Source organism: Rhopilema esculentum, chromosome 9, assembly GCF_057945365.1.
Source record: "Rhopilema esculentum isolate cy_ngs chromosome 9, ASM5794536v1, whole genome shotgun sequence".
Taxonomy (NCBI): Eukaryota; Metazoa; Cnidaria; class Scyphozoa; order Rhizostomeae; family Rhizostomatidae; genus Rhopilema; species Rhopilema esculentum.
In genome coordinates this window covers 3,476,904-3,496,193 of record NC_142823.1, presented here as the reverse complement: position 1 = coordinate 3,496,193, position 19,290 = coordinate 3,476,904, and the positions used below count along the sequence as shown (strand labels likewise).

The 19,290-nt window shown below is 37.6% G+C and overlaps 2 protein-coding genes across 2 annotated transcripts in view; one reads left to right on the top strand and one right to left on the bottom strand.

Annotated features, from left to right (window-relative positions):
• The window catches only part of LOC135689055 (uncharacterized), a 95,650-nt gene that overhangs the window by 35,628 nt on the left and 40,732 nt on the right, over positions 1–19,290 (bottom strand). The gene's annotated exons all lie outside the window — the stretch shown is intronic.
• Positions 1,341–19,206, top strand: LOC135689045 (stromelysin-2). The gene is made up of 8 exons (XM_065206145.2): positions 1,341–1,518; positions 11,438–11,548; positions 13,970–14,225; positions 14,710–14,934; positions 15,955–16,047; positions 16,271–16,778; positions 17,926–18,203; positions 18,853–19,206. The coding sequence occupies exons 1-8, from the start codon at positions 1,420–1,422 to the stop codon at positions 18,984–18,986; spliced, it is 1,704 nt and encodes a 567-aa protein (XP_065062217.2). The 5' UTR covers positions 1,341–1,419; the 3' UTR covers positions 18,987–19,206.

The window sequence follows — 19,290 nt, the reverse complement described above, 5'->3', positions numbered from 1 at the left end:
GACAATTTGGATAAAAGTGAAACCCCTAGTAAATCAAATTCTACAGTATCCCTCGTGAAATTAACTCTGACAAAATTTCATCAATTAAAATTTTATTTATCAGCATTTTTTGACGGGAACTTTAAAAATGTATCCTCAGCTATAAGCTGAAATTTTAAAATTCCCAAAGCTTTTTGGGTGTATAAAATGGGACATGTGCCACTTTCTGGACCAAGGGTTTTGCTTATCTCTTGAAAATTCTGGTTAGAGTATATTGGCGCAGATTGAAAAAGGTTCAAATATCTTCGTGGTCAAGAATTTCATGCTGATTGATGGAACGCGAGTGTCTTATATACTGATTTATATACTGAAACAGATTTTGTAGAACTACATACTTCCACTGTCCTCTGACAGAGACAGCAATTATGCTAGAAATAAAGAGAAACAGGGCCACAGATGGTAGTCAACCATATGAATGAAAATCCTTTGGACCTGCTTATACGAGTTGAGGTTTCCCACTCCGTTTGAATTGCCAGTTCGGGCAGGGTGATGAACGACTTCAATTATATGGATAGCCTTCATCCAATTAAGTTTGCTAGCCTCAGATAAAAAATGAAAGAATGTTTTACCTGGCTGGCTCACTGACTCGGCAGTTAGGCGAGGCAGCCTCTTTCTCGTGTAAATCTCTTTGTGAAACTTATCTCACTTCAAATGAAGAGGGCCCTTGGTGTAGGTTGGAACGGTTCATGTGCTCTAGAAGTGGGTGTGGCATCGGGCAACCATTGGCTTGACGAACAAATAAAGAGCGTGACAGGAATTTTAAGGGGAAGATAGCCTGACATAGAGTTAATTGTGACAGATGTTATTGTGATTAACCACGATCAAAGGTTATTTGAAAATAATAATGTGAGCTATATCACAACAAGATTGGGCTCAAGTTGAAAATTTAATCTTCAAAGACAACCAGAGAATTTTAGAACTTTGTATTACCAGACAATAATGTCTTATTCACGAATCAGAAAAATTAGGCAACATAACGATTTTTTGTAAATTGCGATTATTGGTGCAATTTTTCATTCAGGAACAGCTCGTTTGGTACAAACCGCATGCATTCATTGGTGTGAGGTACAGAATTTAGCAAGTTGAGCCATTTAGTTGTATCTTACATGTTATTTTGCAGAAGTCACAAAAGAATGGAGAAATATTTTTGTTTAATTAAGGCGCTGATACTAGTTTTAATAACAAATATCGTCCTTTTGGAGCGGCACGACTGTTCATGTTAGTCTCTTTTGGAAGGAAGGGCAACAAGACGAACCACGTGACATTTTTTCGGTTGTAAAACTATTTAAGTGGACCAGAGGTTATCATTTTGGAATTGGTCTACAGTACCCTGCCTGACAAAGCTGCACTAGGCTTGGGAGAAGAAACAGCATCAGCATTATGGGGATCGCTCAATTGGTCTTCTTGTTGCTATTGGGTGTTTCTGCCATGGAGGTTTTTGGAAAACCGATGCAAAGTGGTAAAACCAGTGCAGTAGTGGTGAGCTTTACTTTGATCTACAAATTTTCGTTTTGATGACCCAACAGTTAAAATAAAATGATTGTCTGGTATTAATTAGAGACAGAAGAGTGGATAAATGATGGGTTTTTGTGAATATAGGTAGCAGAAAAGACAACAGGCTAATATGATTTAAACGTTGGTAATAGTCAGGCACCGCGCAGCCATTGGGCTAGCCCCCCCCACACCTTTTTGCAATAATAGGTTAGTAATTTTTAGAACGTCTACTCTAACACAACTTTGGAAAGCTTACTCTATTGGATCCCAAGTAGTAGTAGCAGTTCGTCTTGACAAGTAACCCATTTTTGTTCATTTTCTTGGTGTCTTATCTTGTTAAATCTCTCTTTTTAGTAATTGTTATTTTTTCTGAAATAGACTGTTTATAAAAAATAAGTGGAAAGAAGCAAGTATTTTCTAAAAGGGGCGTCTTCCGGCATTCTAAAGGGCGTAACCTCAAAAAATTCCCGGCCATGCCCTTTTCAGCCCACCCACTTTTAGAATGGTGCGCGGTGCCTGGTAATACTTGCATGTTTATTACACATAAGTGGTAGAAAGTTTATGGTTTAAAGGCCGACATCATTTGAGCAGTTGTAGTAGATAAAGCCAAGGGAACTAAGAATCATTAGGTTAGCTACCAAAGTCTTTCGCCTCCGCTACAGCAAATGATAGCCAGCCAATTGAATCAGCCACACCTTCAGTTAACCCACAGGGCTTTATCTATTTTTATCTAAGTCAGGAGAAGCAGATATACGTATAGAAATTCAAGGTAAGGTGATTACCTGCACAGTTGCCTAATGATTGCATTATGCGTGAAACTCGGAGTTGCAAGTTATAACGCCCAGTTCGATACGCATAGCATGTACAGATCTGCCTATATACCATCGAGCACTACATAAACCCGTTTAACAGTAATTTTTGTACTTCCGTAAATTTATGGAATAATGTATGCTGTTTATCTTAATTAACGTATGGAGATAAAAGCTGTTCTTTACATGTGTGAAATAGGGGAATTCTCTTTTTTCTTTCCTTTCTATGCATAACTGAGAAATTGAAGATTTTACAGACTTTTTCCATGAAAATTGGCAAAAACACAGTATATAATTGCAGCTCAAAACTTCTTTGTATCATATATGCAAAACAGCTCATTATAAAAAAGAAGATGTGTATCCTGATAATATAGAGCATTGCAATCTTAGGGGCTGATTACATGGAGCAGTTTAGCAAACTTTTAATCACATGGAGAACGGGCTAACCCGGTTTGACGGGATCTCGTCTTCCAGGCTAGCCCAACAGTGCGGGCTACACATTGATGTTTTTGGCCGTGTAATCGATTCAAGTCGGGCCAGCCGGGCAAATAGGGCTACGGATTCAAGCTACGCATGCGCGAGCGAAAGAAAAGACAATGTAAAAACTAAAACTTTTAAATCAAAGCCCTCATAGCTGAAAACCGTTTCTTGGCGAGTGTGGCAGCCATGTTAAAATCAATTTACCCGTCAAAATTTTTACCGCCAATTTTCTGGCCGGGCTGGCGTTCTCCATATGATCGTTAGAAAGTCGCAGACCGGATGAACGGGCCAGCCTTGAAAACCAAGACAGCTCGCTTCATGTAATAAGCCCCTTATTGCCAAATCTGCCCAGTACTAGTCACACGACAGGACTCCAAAGCACCAAAATCTCGCCTTTCCAAAAACATGGCGTCAAAATTCTTCTGTTCAGACGTGATTACATGTATTCACAATCGTTTTTAACAACTTGAGATGTGATTTTTAGCTAACGACTTTTTTTCTGTGCGCTGAAGGGCTTCATTAATGTTTCGGTTTTTGTGTGATCTTGAACTGTTACGTTACGCAAGGTGTATCAGGTATTTCGAAAAAAACAAGGCCTAGTTGAAAAGGTATGTTGCAAAATAAAAACCAGTTTCTTCTCGATTACAAGAATTGTTCTCCTTTCTACTGAAAATGTACAGCTTGGTTCAATGCAGCTGTTTCTTCGTGCGGCCTTGAAACTATTCACGCTTTAAAAGACCTTTTTGGATAATCCATCAACATTTTACTTCATATAAATTAGCTGGTATGGAAGTTTTTGTAGCACCATATAAGCTAATAGTCTCCTGAAGATCAATATCAGCTTTGTGCTCTCCAAGGAGAGCCTTCACGTCAACTGACTACCACCAAATAAGGGTAATTATATTCACACGCTTCTTCTTGATATCCATTGTGCTGCAATTAGTCCTAGTCAAAGAGAAATGAGTGTAGTTCACAGAGGGCCAAATACTTGGTCAAGCTTTGTTAACGGCAGCCACTGAGTCCATTCAAGTAATTTAGATTTAGTAACTGAATGAAACTGGTTCACGACAAAATTTCAATGCAAATTAACTATTTCAGCAAAGAAGCCTTTTTCATTGCGAAAGATACAAACATGTATTTGGGAAAAAGTGGATAAACTTCAAACACTACTCAAAGAAAAAAGTCATTTATTAGGGGTATCCTCTATGGCGGTTATGTAGTACACAATTTCCATAAGGAATTCAATCACATATGTCAAGACCAAATGATAAATCAATAAAACCCATTTGTAGGAAAAATGTTGACTGATGATTAAATCAACGTGGGGGTCGAAAACAGGACTACTTCAACCTAATAGAACAGAAAACTCAAGGAATGGGCTCGTATTGACAAAGATAACACATTTGTCCGAAAGCTTCTATCTGTGATCTACATCTTGTAGCCCTTACAACCAAACAGTGGGGATGCTTAAACAATGGACACTATCAAACATCGGACACAATCAAGCATTTCTGACACCATCATTCTATAGATAGCCACAAATAACGGAACCAATCCATTGATGAACTAATACTTTTTTCATTACGCTTTTTAATGTAGCCATACACTTGTAGAAGAGGCCGCCAGACAATGCGCATCTTCAAACAGTAGACACTATCAGACAACGGACAAACTTTAAGATCTAAATTTTCCTTCATATGGTCACAGCCTTTACGAAGAAACACAATTGAAAAACGGACAAATGCCTTCTTCACTGGTGGTTTCTTTCATGTGGTCAAAGCCTTGTAGAAATGACCACGGGGCAATGCACACCTTCAAGAGACGGACACACCTGAAAGCCGGACACCATTTAACAACATACACCATCGAATAAAAAGAATTTTCAGTATTAAGTTTCAATACGAAATGATACGTGATTTGAACGAAAGTATCGAAAAACAGCCCGGAGGTATTGAAGCACAATGATTTCTCGTTTCAAATCTCAGCCCTATGTGCCTCCGGCATTAATGAGTATAACAGCTGCCCATGAATACAAACATTCATAAATTCAGAAGCCTGGAAATTAATAGAATTGAAATGGAGTATCTAAACATTGTTAAATATTTACAGACAACAGAACTTTGTTGAACTCTGAGGTTTAATATTGCTTTGAATGAAGATAACTCTCACAAGTTTGCGCTCTGTAAACATTGCTGAGAAAAGATGCCTCAATAAAGGTCATTTGGGGAAAATACTTAGATATCTTCCAATCATTTACATAAATATGTTTTAAACTCGTTGAGACAAGATTTATCTTTAAACATTGCATTAACATAGACGTTTTACCACCTCTGTTGAAATTATTTATCGTATCACTGAAGGATGGGATAGCCGATTGACTGACTCGGCTCTTCTAACTATACCCCTATGAATGTAATGGCGCCGTTATCTCGTATTTGGCCTAATTTTTTGTTAGCGCCTTTAATTAAAGCAGCAAAGCATGATAAATATTTCTCAAGGTCTCAAGTTTTCTGTCAAGAACAAAACTCCAACCCGGAGTTTGGACCTGATGTTGCAGTTGCTTTGGCCGGTTTTAATTTGTTTCGCGACAGTTAGGAACTAGAAAACGACGCCATTTCAGGGCCTTAAGAATGCGTTGAGCCACTCTCTACTTTTTATAATAATCTCGCTATTAGAAGCCAGTATTGCATAATCAAATTAAAAACAAAAAACTTCAGTTTTCGAAGCAAAAAGCCTAGAACCCGTTAAAACAGGAACGGAACTCTTTTGATCCATCACGAAGTAGTGACAATACTTTTTTCCGTGTACACATAGCTAGAAACTCAACCCCAATTATTGACACAGTTAGCTGCATCGTTTTTGATACGGTTTTGAATGCGGAGCGCCACTGATCCAGCCCTGTGTAAATGCATTCACCGTCACAATTTTGAAAGATAAGCTACAAAAATGTGACGCGCCAAAAAGGGAAAATAATGCGAGAAGCATAAAGTTTGCAATAAGAACAGAATTTTACACAGGTATTTTACATCGGAAGTTTACATTGTTGCGGAAGTTTTAAACCTTAATAATGATGATATTTTAAAGTTTTTTCTTGTGTTTAACATTTCAAAATTCGAGCTATATTGGTAGCAAATATCTTGTAATTTCTGGAATCTTTTCTTCGGTCTCAATCGGACATACCAGTTAATATTTGTTTTTTCCTGCACTGCTACCTCCACTGGAAGTCTCAATAGGGCTGGCATCATCATCATCATCAACTGGCAGTGACATCATCTGCAAACATAAGCTCACTATACAACTGTGTTTCTTTTTTACATTAATGCAGTCATTTGATTGATACTGGATGTCTTCTTCTGGGAAGAGGCACTAGCAGATAGGGCACACCTTATTTTTTGTTGCACTGGGCATTCCAACTGTATCTATTTTTTTCATTTGTGAAGATGGGAATCTGCAGACATGAGCATATAGATCTGCGTCATGGCAAGATCGATCATCAGTGCTAGCTATTTCATCCTTCAGTTTATCAGGAGAAGGAAGAGCAAATGTTCATGGTTCATTTTGACATTGAAGCTAGCTGCAAATGAAAACCATCATTGTTGTAATCGTCATCACTGCCAACCTGAACTTCTTATCTCAGGAAGCCTTGTGGTAATCTAACATTTACAGATGTGAATGCACGAACATACAAAGGAACCTGGCCAGCTTGATGCTAGAATATCCTGTAGTTCCAGTCTACTATTTTTGTGAAAAGATACCAGTTTATGACAATCTGATTTCATTAGTTCAAATTATGGCTTCACTTGCATCTCCTTGACGCATGGTATCGATGCAGAAACTGCTCTACAAATGTCAATGTCCTGCATCGATGACGAAAAGCAACAGCTAATCGAACCAAAAAAAGTCGTAAAAATTTTGCTTGTGCTGACATTGAGGTACTCTGGAAATTTTGGGATCGTTTAAGAAAACACATCTTCATACGACATCGTTTTCTTTTCTTCCACTTTATTTCTCTTTCGGCCTCTGCTACGGCGGCTGCTGCTGTTACGTATGTAGCTATCAAAATTGCTATCAAAATTTGTTGAAGACCACGCCTGAATACAGGTCGATGGTATCATGGGTTTTGCAGCAGTCGGACTCAGGCTCACAAACTAGAGTACAATCTGTGTGACGCATCTTCGTCTCCAGCTCTTGTCCTTGATGTTGATTGCGGCCTATTCCCGACTGAGCCGTCTTTTTTGTTCTGACAAAGAATTTTGGACGCGAGCTCGACTTATTCGCTCAGTCTTCTGCCTGCCGAAGGACGCTGTTTGTGAAAGGCCAACGCACGTGTGAAGATAAATGAATATTTTTTCAGTTAGTTTGTCGGTTTATCCCGTTGGCAGTTGTGTTTCTCAAGGTAAGTTGTTCCCGCTTAGGTCCTTGCTCAGTGTGTTCAAAAATTCACCGACTTGTTTGCCTAACCTTGGAGAGTGAGGCAACCCTCTATCCTGGATTCAAAGAGCATGCGCTCATTTTTTGCAACAAACTTTCGATTAGCATTTCACAAGATGGAGGTATCAAAGCTTCCCTCAATGCCATCGAAAATCCATGTGGGGAAGCTACCCTGCTGCATATAAAATACAACAGATGGTGATTTTTATTCTCAAGCATAATTATATTGCCTTTACACTCTCTTTTTATAAGAACAATTTTATAAGAACACGAGCTTCAAAATTGGTCAAAAGTTGAGAACATATTAAGAACAAACTGAGGCTGAGCTACTGTAAAATGTAACTTTGGACAATGTTTCATCTCAAAAACGAGGGGTTTTTTGCCATCTCGGGATGCTTCTTCGGTGAATATTCATGGATGGCGGCAAATAAAGGTTTTCTCACGCACTTTGTTGGCAAATGAGGCCTAGACACCTCCCTAGAGCGAAAAGCTAGCAATCGCACTGCTTACACCCTATTAAATTAAGAACAATCCAACCTCAGATTTTCGAAAAAGTTAAGAACAGCTAGCCTGAACTTCAATTTACTGACTCTTATAAAGAAGAGTGTAATGGTAAACTTTGTTAACCTCCCTTAAGGCACCGCAATGGGGAAACCCTTTGCCCCAAATTATGCCAAATAATCATGACAACAATAGAATAACATATCTTGAGCAATGCCCCGATGGGGCGTAGGCAAATATTTCGGAAAATATTTATCGATGACATAATCTTCATCTGGCAAACACAAGCTTGAAAACCTACAGGAATTTATACAATACACCCTATATCATCCACAAAAATAGGTATAAAAACAGTTTATAGAAGACTCCCTTCTTAAAGTCACGCTTCTGATTACAGTCAAAGCAATTTAGACCCAAATATACAAAACTATTCCATCAAATTTTGACCCAAATAGCCCGGTTTACATTGTCTTAGTTTTCTGGCAAGCGGTGCTTGCCTTTTTAGTATGGTTTTTAAATAAGACACAAATATCAACTAAGGGTGTAGCCACAGAAAAAGGTGTAACACTTAAGGTGAAAGGAAATCAGAATCAATTTAGAAATCTATTCCACCCAGCCCAAGATCACGCTGGCAATTGCTACTTCGCGTCACTGGTAGTCTGTATCATTTTACTTTTGGAGTAGACAAATTACAAGCATACTCTACTTTTATTGCTACAGTTACATAATAAAAGCAACAAAACAGATCCGTTGGTAGAAAACATTTGTCCTGCAAAAATCAGTTTTGCCCTCCAAAAAAGTCCTACTTTCGTGGTTGGGGATGAACCAGTCCCCCACCAATACCCCTCTAAAGTGACGCCCCTGGCCGTTAGTATGATTAGATTCGGTGACCTTTTAAAATTTAAAGGGCTTAGCCAAGAAGAAAGAGTCAGCACTGAAGAAGGCCACGATGAATACGTTACGAACCTTACTTCACCTGACTTATAACTTACCGCCAATTTTCCTACACTTGTTTAACCACCAATAAACAAGCTAAAATGCGCATGCTAAGGCTGTAAACAGGGCCTAAAATAAGCGTGGATCTGACTCACTTTGTAGAGTTGTAAATAAAAATTGTGGAACTGTAATTGTAGCAAATGTGGATTTGTAAATAGTGCATTTTCTCAAAAGTGCAGCATTAGATATCAATCGAAAAGGCTAAGATAGAATTTTTTATCAATGCGAAGTGAAGGCCCAATCCCATCCTACATTTTTTTATTTTTTTTATTCCCAAAGCAGGTGGGGAGTTTGCAACATAGTGTTGATGTGGACAGTGTTGATGAGTGCAATACCCTTATGCAATGCACTCATTTCTTTTTAAGTAAATTGCTATAAGAAATGAGCAATGGACAATTTATAAGAATTTAGAAGCTTTATAACTATATAAGAAACAATATAAGAACTAAGAGGCCTCGAAGCTTCAGTACATGCGGAGGAAAATCAATTGCCATTAAGATGGACTCACTATATAACTTCAAATTCAAGACATCATCTCAAGTTTGCTTTTATGACTCACTTCAAAAAAGACACTGAGCCTAAAGACCAAGTTTTTTGGGAAATCTGCGAGGTTATGATTTCCTGCCCGTAATGTATTTTGGGGTTTACGTGACATCCTTCTGTAGATTTCTAAAAAAGTTGCAAAGCAATTCAGCTCAGGTCACTTAAATTGGCTTTGAAAAAAGCAAACATTTGAGTAAACTAAAGATTTTCGTCTGACACTCTTCAGAGTTTAAAACGTCAGATCATAGATCGAAAACTCCACGCTAGGAAAGATTGTTTGTTATTAATTTGTAAAAGCATTGAAAAGATTCCTCTCAAGGCTACAGCAGCTTAACGATTATATGCCTCTCGGTGGTAGCTGGGAGGAACATTTGATTGGGAATGTTACATACCAGGGACATAGCCCTCCCAATTTTTTGCAATAATGAGTCAGGAAACGTTTTGAAAGTTTATTCTAATGGACCCATTAGTTGCAGTTCTTCTTGACCCGTTTTGGTTCGTTTTCGTGATGTTTTATCTTGTTTGGTTAAAGATAAATTTGTATCTTATCTAACGCGGTTTTGAAATTAAAATCATCTCTGAATCATTATGTTTATGAATAACGACAGAAAAAAGCAAACATTTTCTGAAAGGGGTGTTTTTTGATGCTTCAAAGGGACAACTCCCTAGCTCCGTTCCAGCCACTCCCTTTTGGACTGGTGCGTGGTGTCTGCGGTACAAACAAGATGGGGGTAAAGATCATGCTTTCAAACTACGCGGAAATTGAAGAAGAAGAGACAAACACAATTTGTACATCAGTGAGAGAAGATATTATTTGCCATCTGTAGAATTTGATGGGCTGAATGCAATTAAAAACCTTCCATAAGCAAAAAGAGACTTAAGACAGCTCCATCACGCTTTCTTCCCAGACAAAAAAATTAGCAAGATTTTATTCAATCATGCATTGAAGTTTGAGAGTTAATGATAGTTGACAATGTCAGTTAACTAATGAGAATTAATAATGTCACAGAGGTCTGAGACTTGTTCTCAGAGGAATTCTAACAGACGAGACAATGGCTCGGATTCTCTGCTGATGTAGAGAGGCTGATACCCACCTACAACAAGATGGGAAAAGCATCATGGCTTCAGAAACACTCAATGAATATATGAATATTGCAATAAATTTGCTTGATCTCGTAAGTTTCGAGTCCCGTGACCAGCTGCAAAGCTATGCCTCCAAAAACCAAAAACACTAAAGTATGGGAAGCAAGGTGAAAAGAAAGAAAAAATATAACTTTGACGGAGATCCGAACTAAACATGTAAGATATGGCTCCAAAAAAACCAAAAACACTAAAATCTGGGAAGCAAGATTGATCTAAGGGGATTTTCGAAGGTGAAAGGAAGGCAAAAATAACTTTGACGGAGATCCGAACAAACTGTTTATATACTGCTTGATTTTATTCGATCTATTTACTAACTTACTTTTCTTACAGTATGTTTCTATCATTTATCTATTATTTGCATTAATTCAGTAGAAAACATTCTATATCTTTGCAATGTCTGCACTTTGGATTTGTAAACATGGCCTACTGAAAATACTCGAGACAACGAAGATGCACATTTCTGATTAGGAAGTAAAATTCTCTCTATCAATCCATGATGGATTTCATGTCAACTGTACGCACCAATTTCCATTCAAAAATTTCCTTTCCCGTCGGACCCAACCATGGTGGGTCCTCCTATGTCACTAAACTTCATTCTTAGCTCCCCAGGTTCAATTTCGTGCCGCCGTCTCTGTAGCGTAGAGTTTTCGAACTGTGTTCTGACGTTTTATACTCTGAAGAGTGTCAGACGAAAAGCTTCAGTATACTCTATTGTTTGCTTTTATCAAAGCCATTTTAAGTTTTCTACCACCAAAAGATTTTTTCTAAATGAATAAATTAATTAAGATACCAAAATAAAAAGATTGTTAGAAAACAAAATAAACAGTTTATTAAAAGTCTATTTCATTTCCATACTGAAATTATTGACTCATTTAAGTTGTCGATATTCGCAGAGGACCATGACATTGTGGGACTATACAATTGGTCGATTTGGTTGGACCAAATTTATCACGAAATTTGACAAATGAGGTATATATCTAGACATTTCTGTTTTTGTACAGCAAAAAGGAGGGGCAAACCAAAGAGTTTTGTGTGGAAATCAGGAAGCTGCAGCCCAGGACAAGAAGAGGAAGCGACGGTTCATTACACGAGGGATAAGATGGGAAAAAAAGGTTTGTTGACGTTTTCACTAATATAAGATGACAAGCATAAACTATGTAGCATCTATTGCTTATTGGGTATATATTATGATTTACTCACACGATATTCATAACTACATAGAGAATATACAGAACAGATGTATCAACGCAACTACCAGCTGACGAAACACTTTGAAATTAGATACTTTATAAGAAATAAGTAAAATTACACAGGCAATGGGCTACCTTGATTTGGATAGGTGTAAATAATTAGATTGACGATCTCATGAAATTTTTCAATTCTGATAGCCTTTCGGTGCTGTTTCCTTGGCTTAGTTTTACTTAGCATCCGAAGATGGTTTTTAGGACACTGAGAAGCTATTCTTATCGAACAGTGCCCTTATTCTTCCTCTCGATATCACCAGACCTAGTGATTTATGCGCCTAGAATTGTAGGGAGCTGTCAACTCCCGTCACTGTGGGTGAGTGTTTGCCAAACATTGTTTGGTCATGTCAAGGACCCGAGCCCCAGACCCTTTGGCCTATAGTCCGCGACAAGAACCGTTAAGCCATCTTCATTCCTCGCACCTAAAAAACACCCATTATGACTGCTCCTTATATGATTTTTCGACCAGTTTTGTGACCAGAGAAGATTAGCCAGAATTTGACACTTGATGAAGAACATTTAGGCAGATCGGATACAAGCCTAAGATTTCTCAAGGAACATTCGGACAATAGTAAATGAAATGAGCTATAAAACATCCAGGACCTGTCGCTGTCTAACAGAATAATTCAGCGAGGATAACGGAAATAAGAATAGAGACTAGAATTCAAATTAGTCATTGACAGAAGTGGACATTGATGAGACAGATAAAAAACCTATAAGCAATCCGAGGAGCGATTTACTCTTGTAAAAAAGTATGAGATTTTCTCCAAAGCAGAAGAATTTAATCGAATCTTCATATAAAACAATAGGGTTTTTGTCAAAGTGTGCCATGTTTTCATTGAGTGAGCTGCGTCAAGAAGAAATCCATCAGTGCGAGTTGTATATTTTTAGAAATCGAGGCCCCTGTCTCGATGGAGCCGTGCATTTTTCTTAAAACGACCGTGCAATTATCTTGAAACACAGAGAGGCCTTAGAATCATCTTAAGATTCTCAATCTCTATAATGCTAGAGAAGCTTAAACTGTCAGAAGCTTACTTGGAAATCGCTTATTGGCTGGCCACTTTGTAGACATCTAGTTAAGATTAAAAGGCTAAGCATACTATTTGTCAGGCAAATCATTCAAAATTATCGTCTGGGTTTGTGTAAGAAAACGAATGCAAAGAAGCTTCACTTATCTTGGTGATTACATATCTGCTGAAAATCTCTAATTTAGGTAATATCTTTGTCAACACTAGATTAAACGCAAATGGCGTCCTGATCCGTCTTTTAACTGTCAAAATAGAATATCTGGAATGACAGGAAAATCTATCGTTGACAAATGTAGCGGAATTTCTGGGCAAAGCTTAGAGAAAAGTTGAGTAAGTAATTTGTGCCCTCCAGCCAGGCTACAGCACAATGAAACTATGGAAAAGCATATTAACTTTCAAATCTTCTTAACCTTTGACAGTGTGTTTAGATTTCAAACCACGCAAATTAGAATAATTCGGACAAGATTGTTCTGCCGAATCAAAAAGCGTGTCTGTCTTAATACGCCCTTTCCCGTCCTCCTTTTATAGTCAATTAATTCCGCTAGGTCCATCTAAAAAACCTGATGCTCAGCACACCTCTAATTCTACCTTTTCTAAAAATTTCCAACAGAATCTAGACGACAAAGCCAAAAAGCAAGTGTTATTTCCAAAGCACTTTCCCTTATCTTTATTAAAAAAGTAGCTTATAAACCAAATATATTTTTGGCTTTAGAAGATTAGCAAAAGCATTTCTGTAATGTTCATCTTCTAGCTTAACGTTTTTAAGCAAGATGAGGTTTTAAGCTTCTAACAAAATCCTGTCTGCTCAATTTTTACATGAAGGAAACAAGAAGCGTACCTAGATAGAACGAAATAAGGCGTTCTCGATAAGACAAAGACATACACAATATCTCACAGAATGTTAATGGTACATAAGACATCTCCATAAAGTAGACACAAAATAGAGAAGATTCATCTGAATTTGTTAAAGAATATTTGTCAAATTAAGTTCTTTGATATGCCTTTGAACAATGGAGAAAACAGAATACAGGAAAGGAAATGGACATAAAAAAATAGAACATAAATGAAAAGAGGGTAAATAAAAAATAGGAAGAACAAAAAGTGATTGCTTGAAATGAAAGGAGACAACAGATCTTTTGATGAGCTTGGGATGCCGGAAATTAGCTAGAATACTGGAAATCATGTTATTCCCTCAAAGGAACTGAAAATTGTAATTTATGAAGCAATGTCTCTTGGTCTGAAATGTGCTTCTTTTTTGCAGACAATTAACTGGAGTTTAAAAAATTTCACGCCGCATCTGAATCCTTTAATAACATTGATATTGACACGAAGAGCTTTCAATGAATGGGAGAAATACTCTGCCTTGACTTTCAAAGAGGTCAGTACAGGAAACGCAGACATTGAGATCTCATTTGAGCCAAAAAAGCATTTTCTGTATGGCAGTCTCTACTGTGACATGGAGTTTGATGGTCCAGGAGGAACTGTTGGTCATGCATTCTACCCAATAAAACATGCAGGTGAGTTCAAATGTAAGAATTAAATCATTTCCTTAGCACAATTAAAAAGAAATGCGTTTTTAATGCAGCCCCAGTGTCTTTGGAAGGGGATTTGCCTGTTCAACTCTGAGGGATGGTTGGGCCAACCAGTTTAGACCTTATCAAAACTAGCTCTTTAACACAATACGAAACTTTAGTAACTTGTTAAGTGCTCAAATGATATAGAAAGTTTAAATAATTTTTATATCAGTCTTGATAAAGAAAAAGGCGAACACAGATGAAAACGTTGTTATGAGTGAAACTGTTGTATGCCTTGAGTCACCTAGACTAACTATTCTATCATTTAGTTAGTTTAGCAACAAGGTCAACATAGTGTATTAATAGGCCATTTTGACTAATTCTGAAGCTTCTCCCTGCTACAGAATTTTACTCCTACCGTTTTGGGTTTCTAATGGTGATGATAAGCTTCATAGTATAACATATTTAATTAAAATTTGCTTTTCAGTTTATGGAGGTAACATTCATCTTGATGTCGACGAGAAATTTTCTGCTGATGGCCGATCAGGTTTCAACTTCGGATCTACGATTATGCATGAAATTGGCCACAGTCTAGGGCTTTTGCATTCAAACCACTATTATTCCATAATGCATCCTGAATATGCAATGAAAGCAGAAGGCGACTATATACCATTGACGGTAGATGACATCGAAGGAATTCAGAGTATTTATGGTAAGTAGTTAGATATGATTTCATATAGACGATTTCAGTCGCAATAAACCATTAAGAGAGCTGTTTGATGTTGGACCCAGGAAGATGCAGCATTTTATATTTTGTGTTTGCATTGCATGCAATATATTTTTTATGTTGTTCAGCATAATAAGAGTACCGTCCTAAAAAGTAATGGAAGGAAGGGATATGCTGTAGGCAACATCTATAGGCGAAGACCACGACCACACCCATGACTACACCTAATATATTTGCATGTTTAATAGAAATTCTTTGTTATATACATACAGTCATTCAACCTATTCTCCAACTCAAAACGGCTAATAGGAAATAGCTCCATCGCGGAAAATCTACAGTAAAATAAAATTTTGCCAACACAAGATTCGCCTAAGCAAACATGAGCCCTCTTTCTGAAAGGGGCTGAGCCACTCCGAAGTCTCTCTGGATTTTACCAAGAAAGCTGATTCCCTTTTACCAAGAAAGCTGATTCCCTTTTACCAAGAAAGCTGATTCCCTTTTACCAAGAAAGCTGATTCCCTTTTACCAAGAAAGCTGATTCCCTTTTACCAAGAAAGCTGAATCCCTTTACCAAGAAAGCTGATTCCCTTTTACCAAGAAAGCTGATTCCCTTTTACCAAGAAAGCTGATTCCCTTTTACCAAGAAAGCTGATTCCCTTTTACCAAGAAAGCTGATTCACTTTTACCAAGAAAGCTGATTCCCTTTTACCAAGAAAGCTGATTCCCTTTTACCAAGAAAGCTGAATCCCTTTACCAAGAAAGCTGATTCCCTTTTACCAAGAAAGCTGATTCCCTTTTACCAAGAAAGCTGATTCCCTTTTACCATAGAGGCCAACCCCTCCCATCCACGGCACCTCTTTTGCTTCGTGTATGGTTTTCAGTTGCGATTACAAGACTAAAGAAAATTAGTATGAATATGCTAACTTCAACAAAATGTCATCTTTAGAAACGTCTTTCCTAAAACTCAACCTCTAATGCTTCCCTAACGTGCATATTGTCTCGAAGGCCCACCTGATTTGAAAGAAAAAAGCAAACAGGAAGATGAAATCATGAATACGGTTGAAGAGGAGTCACAGCCAAGCCAAGAGAAGACACAAAGTAAGCATCGTCTCATTTTTAGCATAAAGCAGACAGTAGCACCCTCAAACAGTGGAGCGTGTAGCACTAATAAACAAGGCGATGTTTCTAGACCCTAGTTAAGAACTGGAAATGAATTATCAGAAGCAAAGGAGCCACTCCAGACAATTGCAGTACAACTCATAGACTATCGTAGCGAATTAAAAATCACTGGTTTATCAGTTATCAATTGCTTTTTCTACAGGTATGTCAAAATCAGTCGCACAAACTACCTCTACAACCGTCCCGTCACAGGATAAACCGAATAATGCCGTTACCGAAAATGAAAGTAAAAGTTCAACAGATCCCATCAGCAGAAAGCCGGTTGAATTTAAAAAGATAATTGACGGAAAGAAAAACAAAGAGAAGACTGTGACAAACACTGGAATCTCAGTGGTTGATAGCCGGCCTGCGAAAGCACAGAAACAGGAAGCCTGGCAAAGTCATTCCCATAACGACAGTGAACATACCGATTTGGAGTCTTCTAGTTTAGATAGAAGTGCAAAATGCCCACGCACCGTTGATGCCATGTTTGTTTCAAAATTCGACAAACAAACATACATATTCAGTGGAAAATACATGTACTCCATTGGAAACTGGCTTGGGTATGAAGGAAAAAATGTCTACACAAGGAACAGATTCATCTTCGAAACCATTGATGCTGTGTATAGAACCATCAAAGAAGGAAAACTCATTTTATTCTCTAACAGATTGTAAGTCTTGCTGTAATTATAGACCCTATATACGGATGCAGAGCTAAGGAGGGGTGGGAGGGGGTTGTTACTGCTGATAGTGGTGGATGGCAGAGCCCTCTTTTCAATGCCAAAAAGTAACCCTTACATTTTCTTGCTATTATTTGAAAATCTGTGGGCCACCTGTCTTTTTAGAGCAGTACATCCCTGACAATGAAGATTTTTTCAATGCTTCCTTTTTCTCTTCCAATTAGTTTTCAAACAATATTTGGCTGTTTCTTTGTATCATAAATATAGCTGTTTATGTGTACGAAGTATCCTTTCTTGCTATGTAATATAATGTGAGTCGTATAGAGAGATAAGGGTAAATCCCGGCATCTTGTGCACCATTAATCAGAAAAAATAGCATCACTGGGAGGTAAGACTAGAGTTTCAACAAGCATTCTTGCAAGAATTAGACCAACAAAATATATTTATATGATAGAAGGTAATCCCAAAATACAATGAAACAGTTATTCAGCCAAAACTGAAGATCGTCTTATCTCTGAGAGAAGTTATTGTTCCCGTTATTTCACAAATGACACCCCAACCCTACATCAACTCTGTAATTTTTTACTCATAGCGTAATATCTTTATTTGACTGCTTTTAGTTATTGACACTGATAAACTGACTCTTTTCCCCGCTAAGTCCATCCTTATTTATTTTATTTAGGTAACTGCTACTGAGAAAAACCTGAAGGACAATAACCAGTCATTTTTAATGTGTTGAAAGCATTTTTTGCATTCAAATCATTCTAGCCTCATATAAAAAATGACAACACATATACCTTGCTTTTCTATTTTTCTAAGAATCGTACTCAGTTCCAAGAACTAAAGAAATCTGATTCTATAGAAAAGCAAAGCAATGTAGTCAGACCTACATATCACTGCTTATGATCTCTCAACGTAAATCATTGATTGCTGCTGCAAAAAAGACAGAAGCCTCAGCCTTCAATAAATTTTTATAAATTGCATTGATTATTCACAAAATTTCATATGGCAAACATCCTTGACTTGTAAGTGACAATATGTAGCTCAAACACGCCCCTTACATCCCTCACACCCCTCATCACCACGGTCCTGTGTATGGGCAGCTTAACTTTTCTCTTTAATCTTTTTTTCCAAATAGATATGCTGTATACAAAGATGATCTAGTTCTTGAGCGATATGGCGCCATTTACGAACTTGGATTTCCATACTCGATAAATAAAGTTGATGCAGCCCTCACATTCGGTTATTACAGAAACACGTACTTTTTTACTGGAGATACCTATTGGAGATACAACGAGGGCACCAAGAAGATGGATCCTGGTTACCCCAAGAAGATCAGATCCGCATGGAAAGGCGTTCCATCTTATGTTGATGCTGCCATCACGTGGAAGAATGGAATGACGTATTTTTTCAAAGGTAGGAATTATGGTGTTCAAATTAAGTAGGCTCTGTATTTTTGTAAATTTACATAGAACTGAAGAGCCTTATCGCGAGTTTAGTCATATTAAAAGCACCATAGCCATTGAAATGTAAAATCATCGTCTCCACAAGGATCACATAACAACAGCTTGCACGTGACCCAGGCTCTTCAATTTGTACTTAGAAGATTTCACTTCGGGTCAAAATTTTAGTATTTGTCTGATGCTTGGGAGGGGAAGCTGCTGACATCTCTTTGGAAAGGTTGGTTGTCACTAAAATAAGCATTTGAAAAGCAAAGCAAGAATATAAATTAGTCCACAAAGAAGATGGGGTGAAGAAAGGGAAAAGCATGCAGCACGGAAAAAGTCATTGGATGAAATCATCAGGAAAGGAATTCCAAGGGTTTTAAAAAAGTTGAATTAGAGACAGACGCGGAGAAAAGACGAATGATGGGATTTAGAGAAAAGACTTTGAAAAAAAGAATGCATTCTCATCACTTTCATCATCTTTGTATATTTTTATATTATTTTCACCACTTCTCCTAAAACTAAGCATTCTCCTCTTCCCGATCTGTCTAGTTGATTCTTAATTAACTCAATCAATTGTCTGCCAGCCTTTGCTCAAATTCTTGTTATTTGTTTTCTAGACAAGCAATATTATCGCGTCGACTATTATTCAGTGGCTGTCGAGCCTGGTTACCCAAAATCGATAGAAATGATTTGGACAGAATGCCCATCATTTGAACGAAAAAGACTCTTGAGAGCTGGCCCTGGGCACTGACAGGCACATGAGGAAAATCCATGATTTTCACTAAACACCCTGTACTACGACACAAAATGAAATGTACCTTGTATGCAAATTATATAGTTAGATTGCAAACTATAGTCGCTAGGAAATCTGTAAGAATATTTTACAATTTCATTTTTTTACGTTTCTATATTACAGCTAATTGAAACAATCAATCTTGATCAAGACGAATCATTTTAGATGAGAAAATAGAGCGATCGTATCTCTTCATTATTGACATCTTTGTATACAGGGGGTGTATTGCCAGTACAAATGCTAGGGAATAACAAATTGACAG

Excerpts from the sequence above, each read along its gene's own strand:
- LOC135689045 (XM_065206145.2), top strand. The coding sequence starts at position 1,420 with ATGGGGATCGCTCAATTGGTCTTCTTGTTGCTATTGGGTGTTTCTGCC. Across the intron at positions 11,549-13,969 it reads GGATAAGATGGGAAAAAAAG|ACAATTAACTGGAGTTTAAA; the intron begins GTTTGTTGACGT and ends TCTTTTTTGCAG. Across the intron at positions 16,779-17,925 it reads ATTTTATTCTCTAACAGATT|ATATGCTGTATACAAAGATG; the intron begins GTAAGTCTTGCT and ends TTTTCCAAATAG.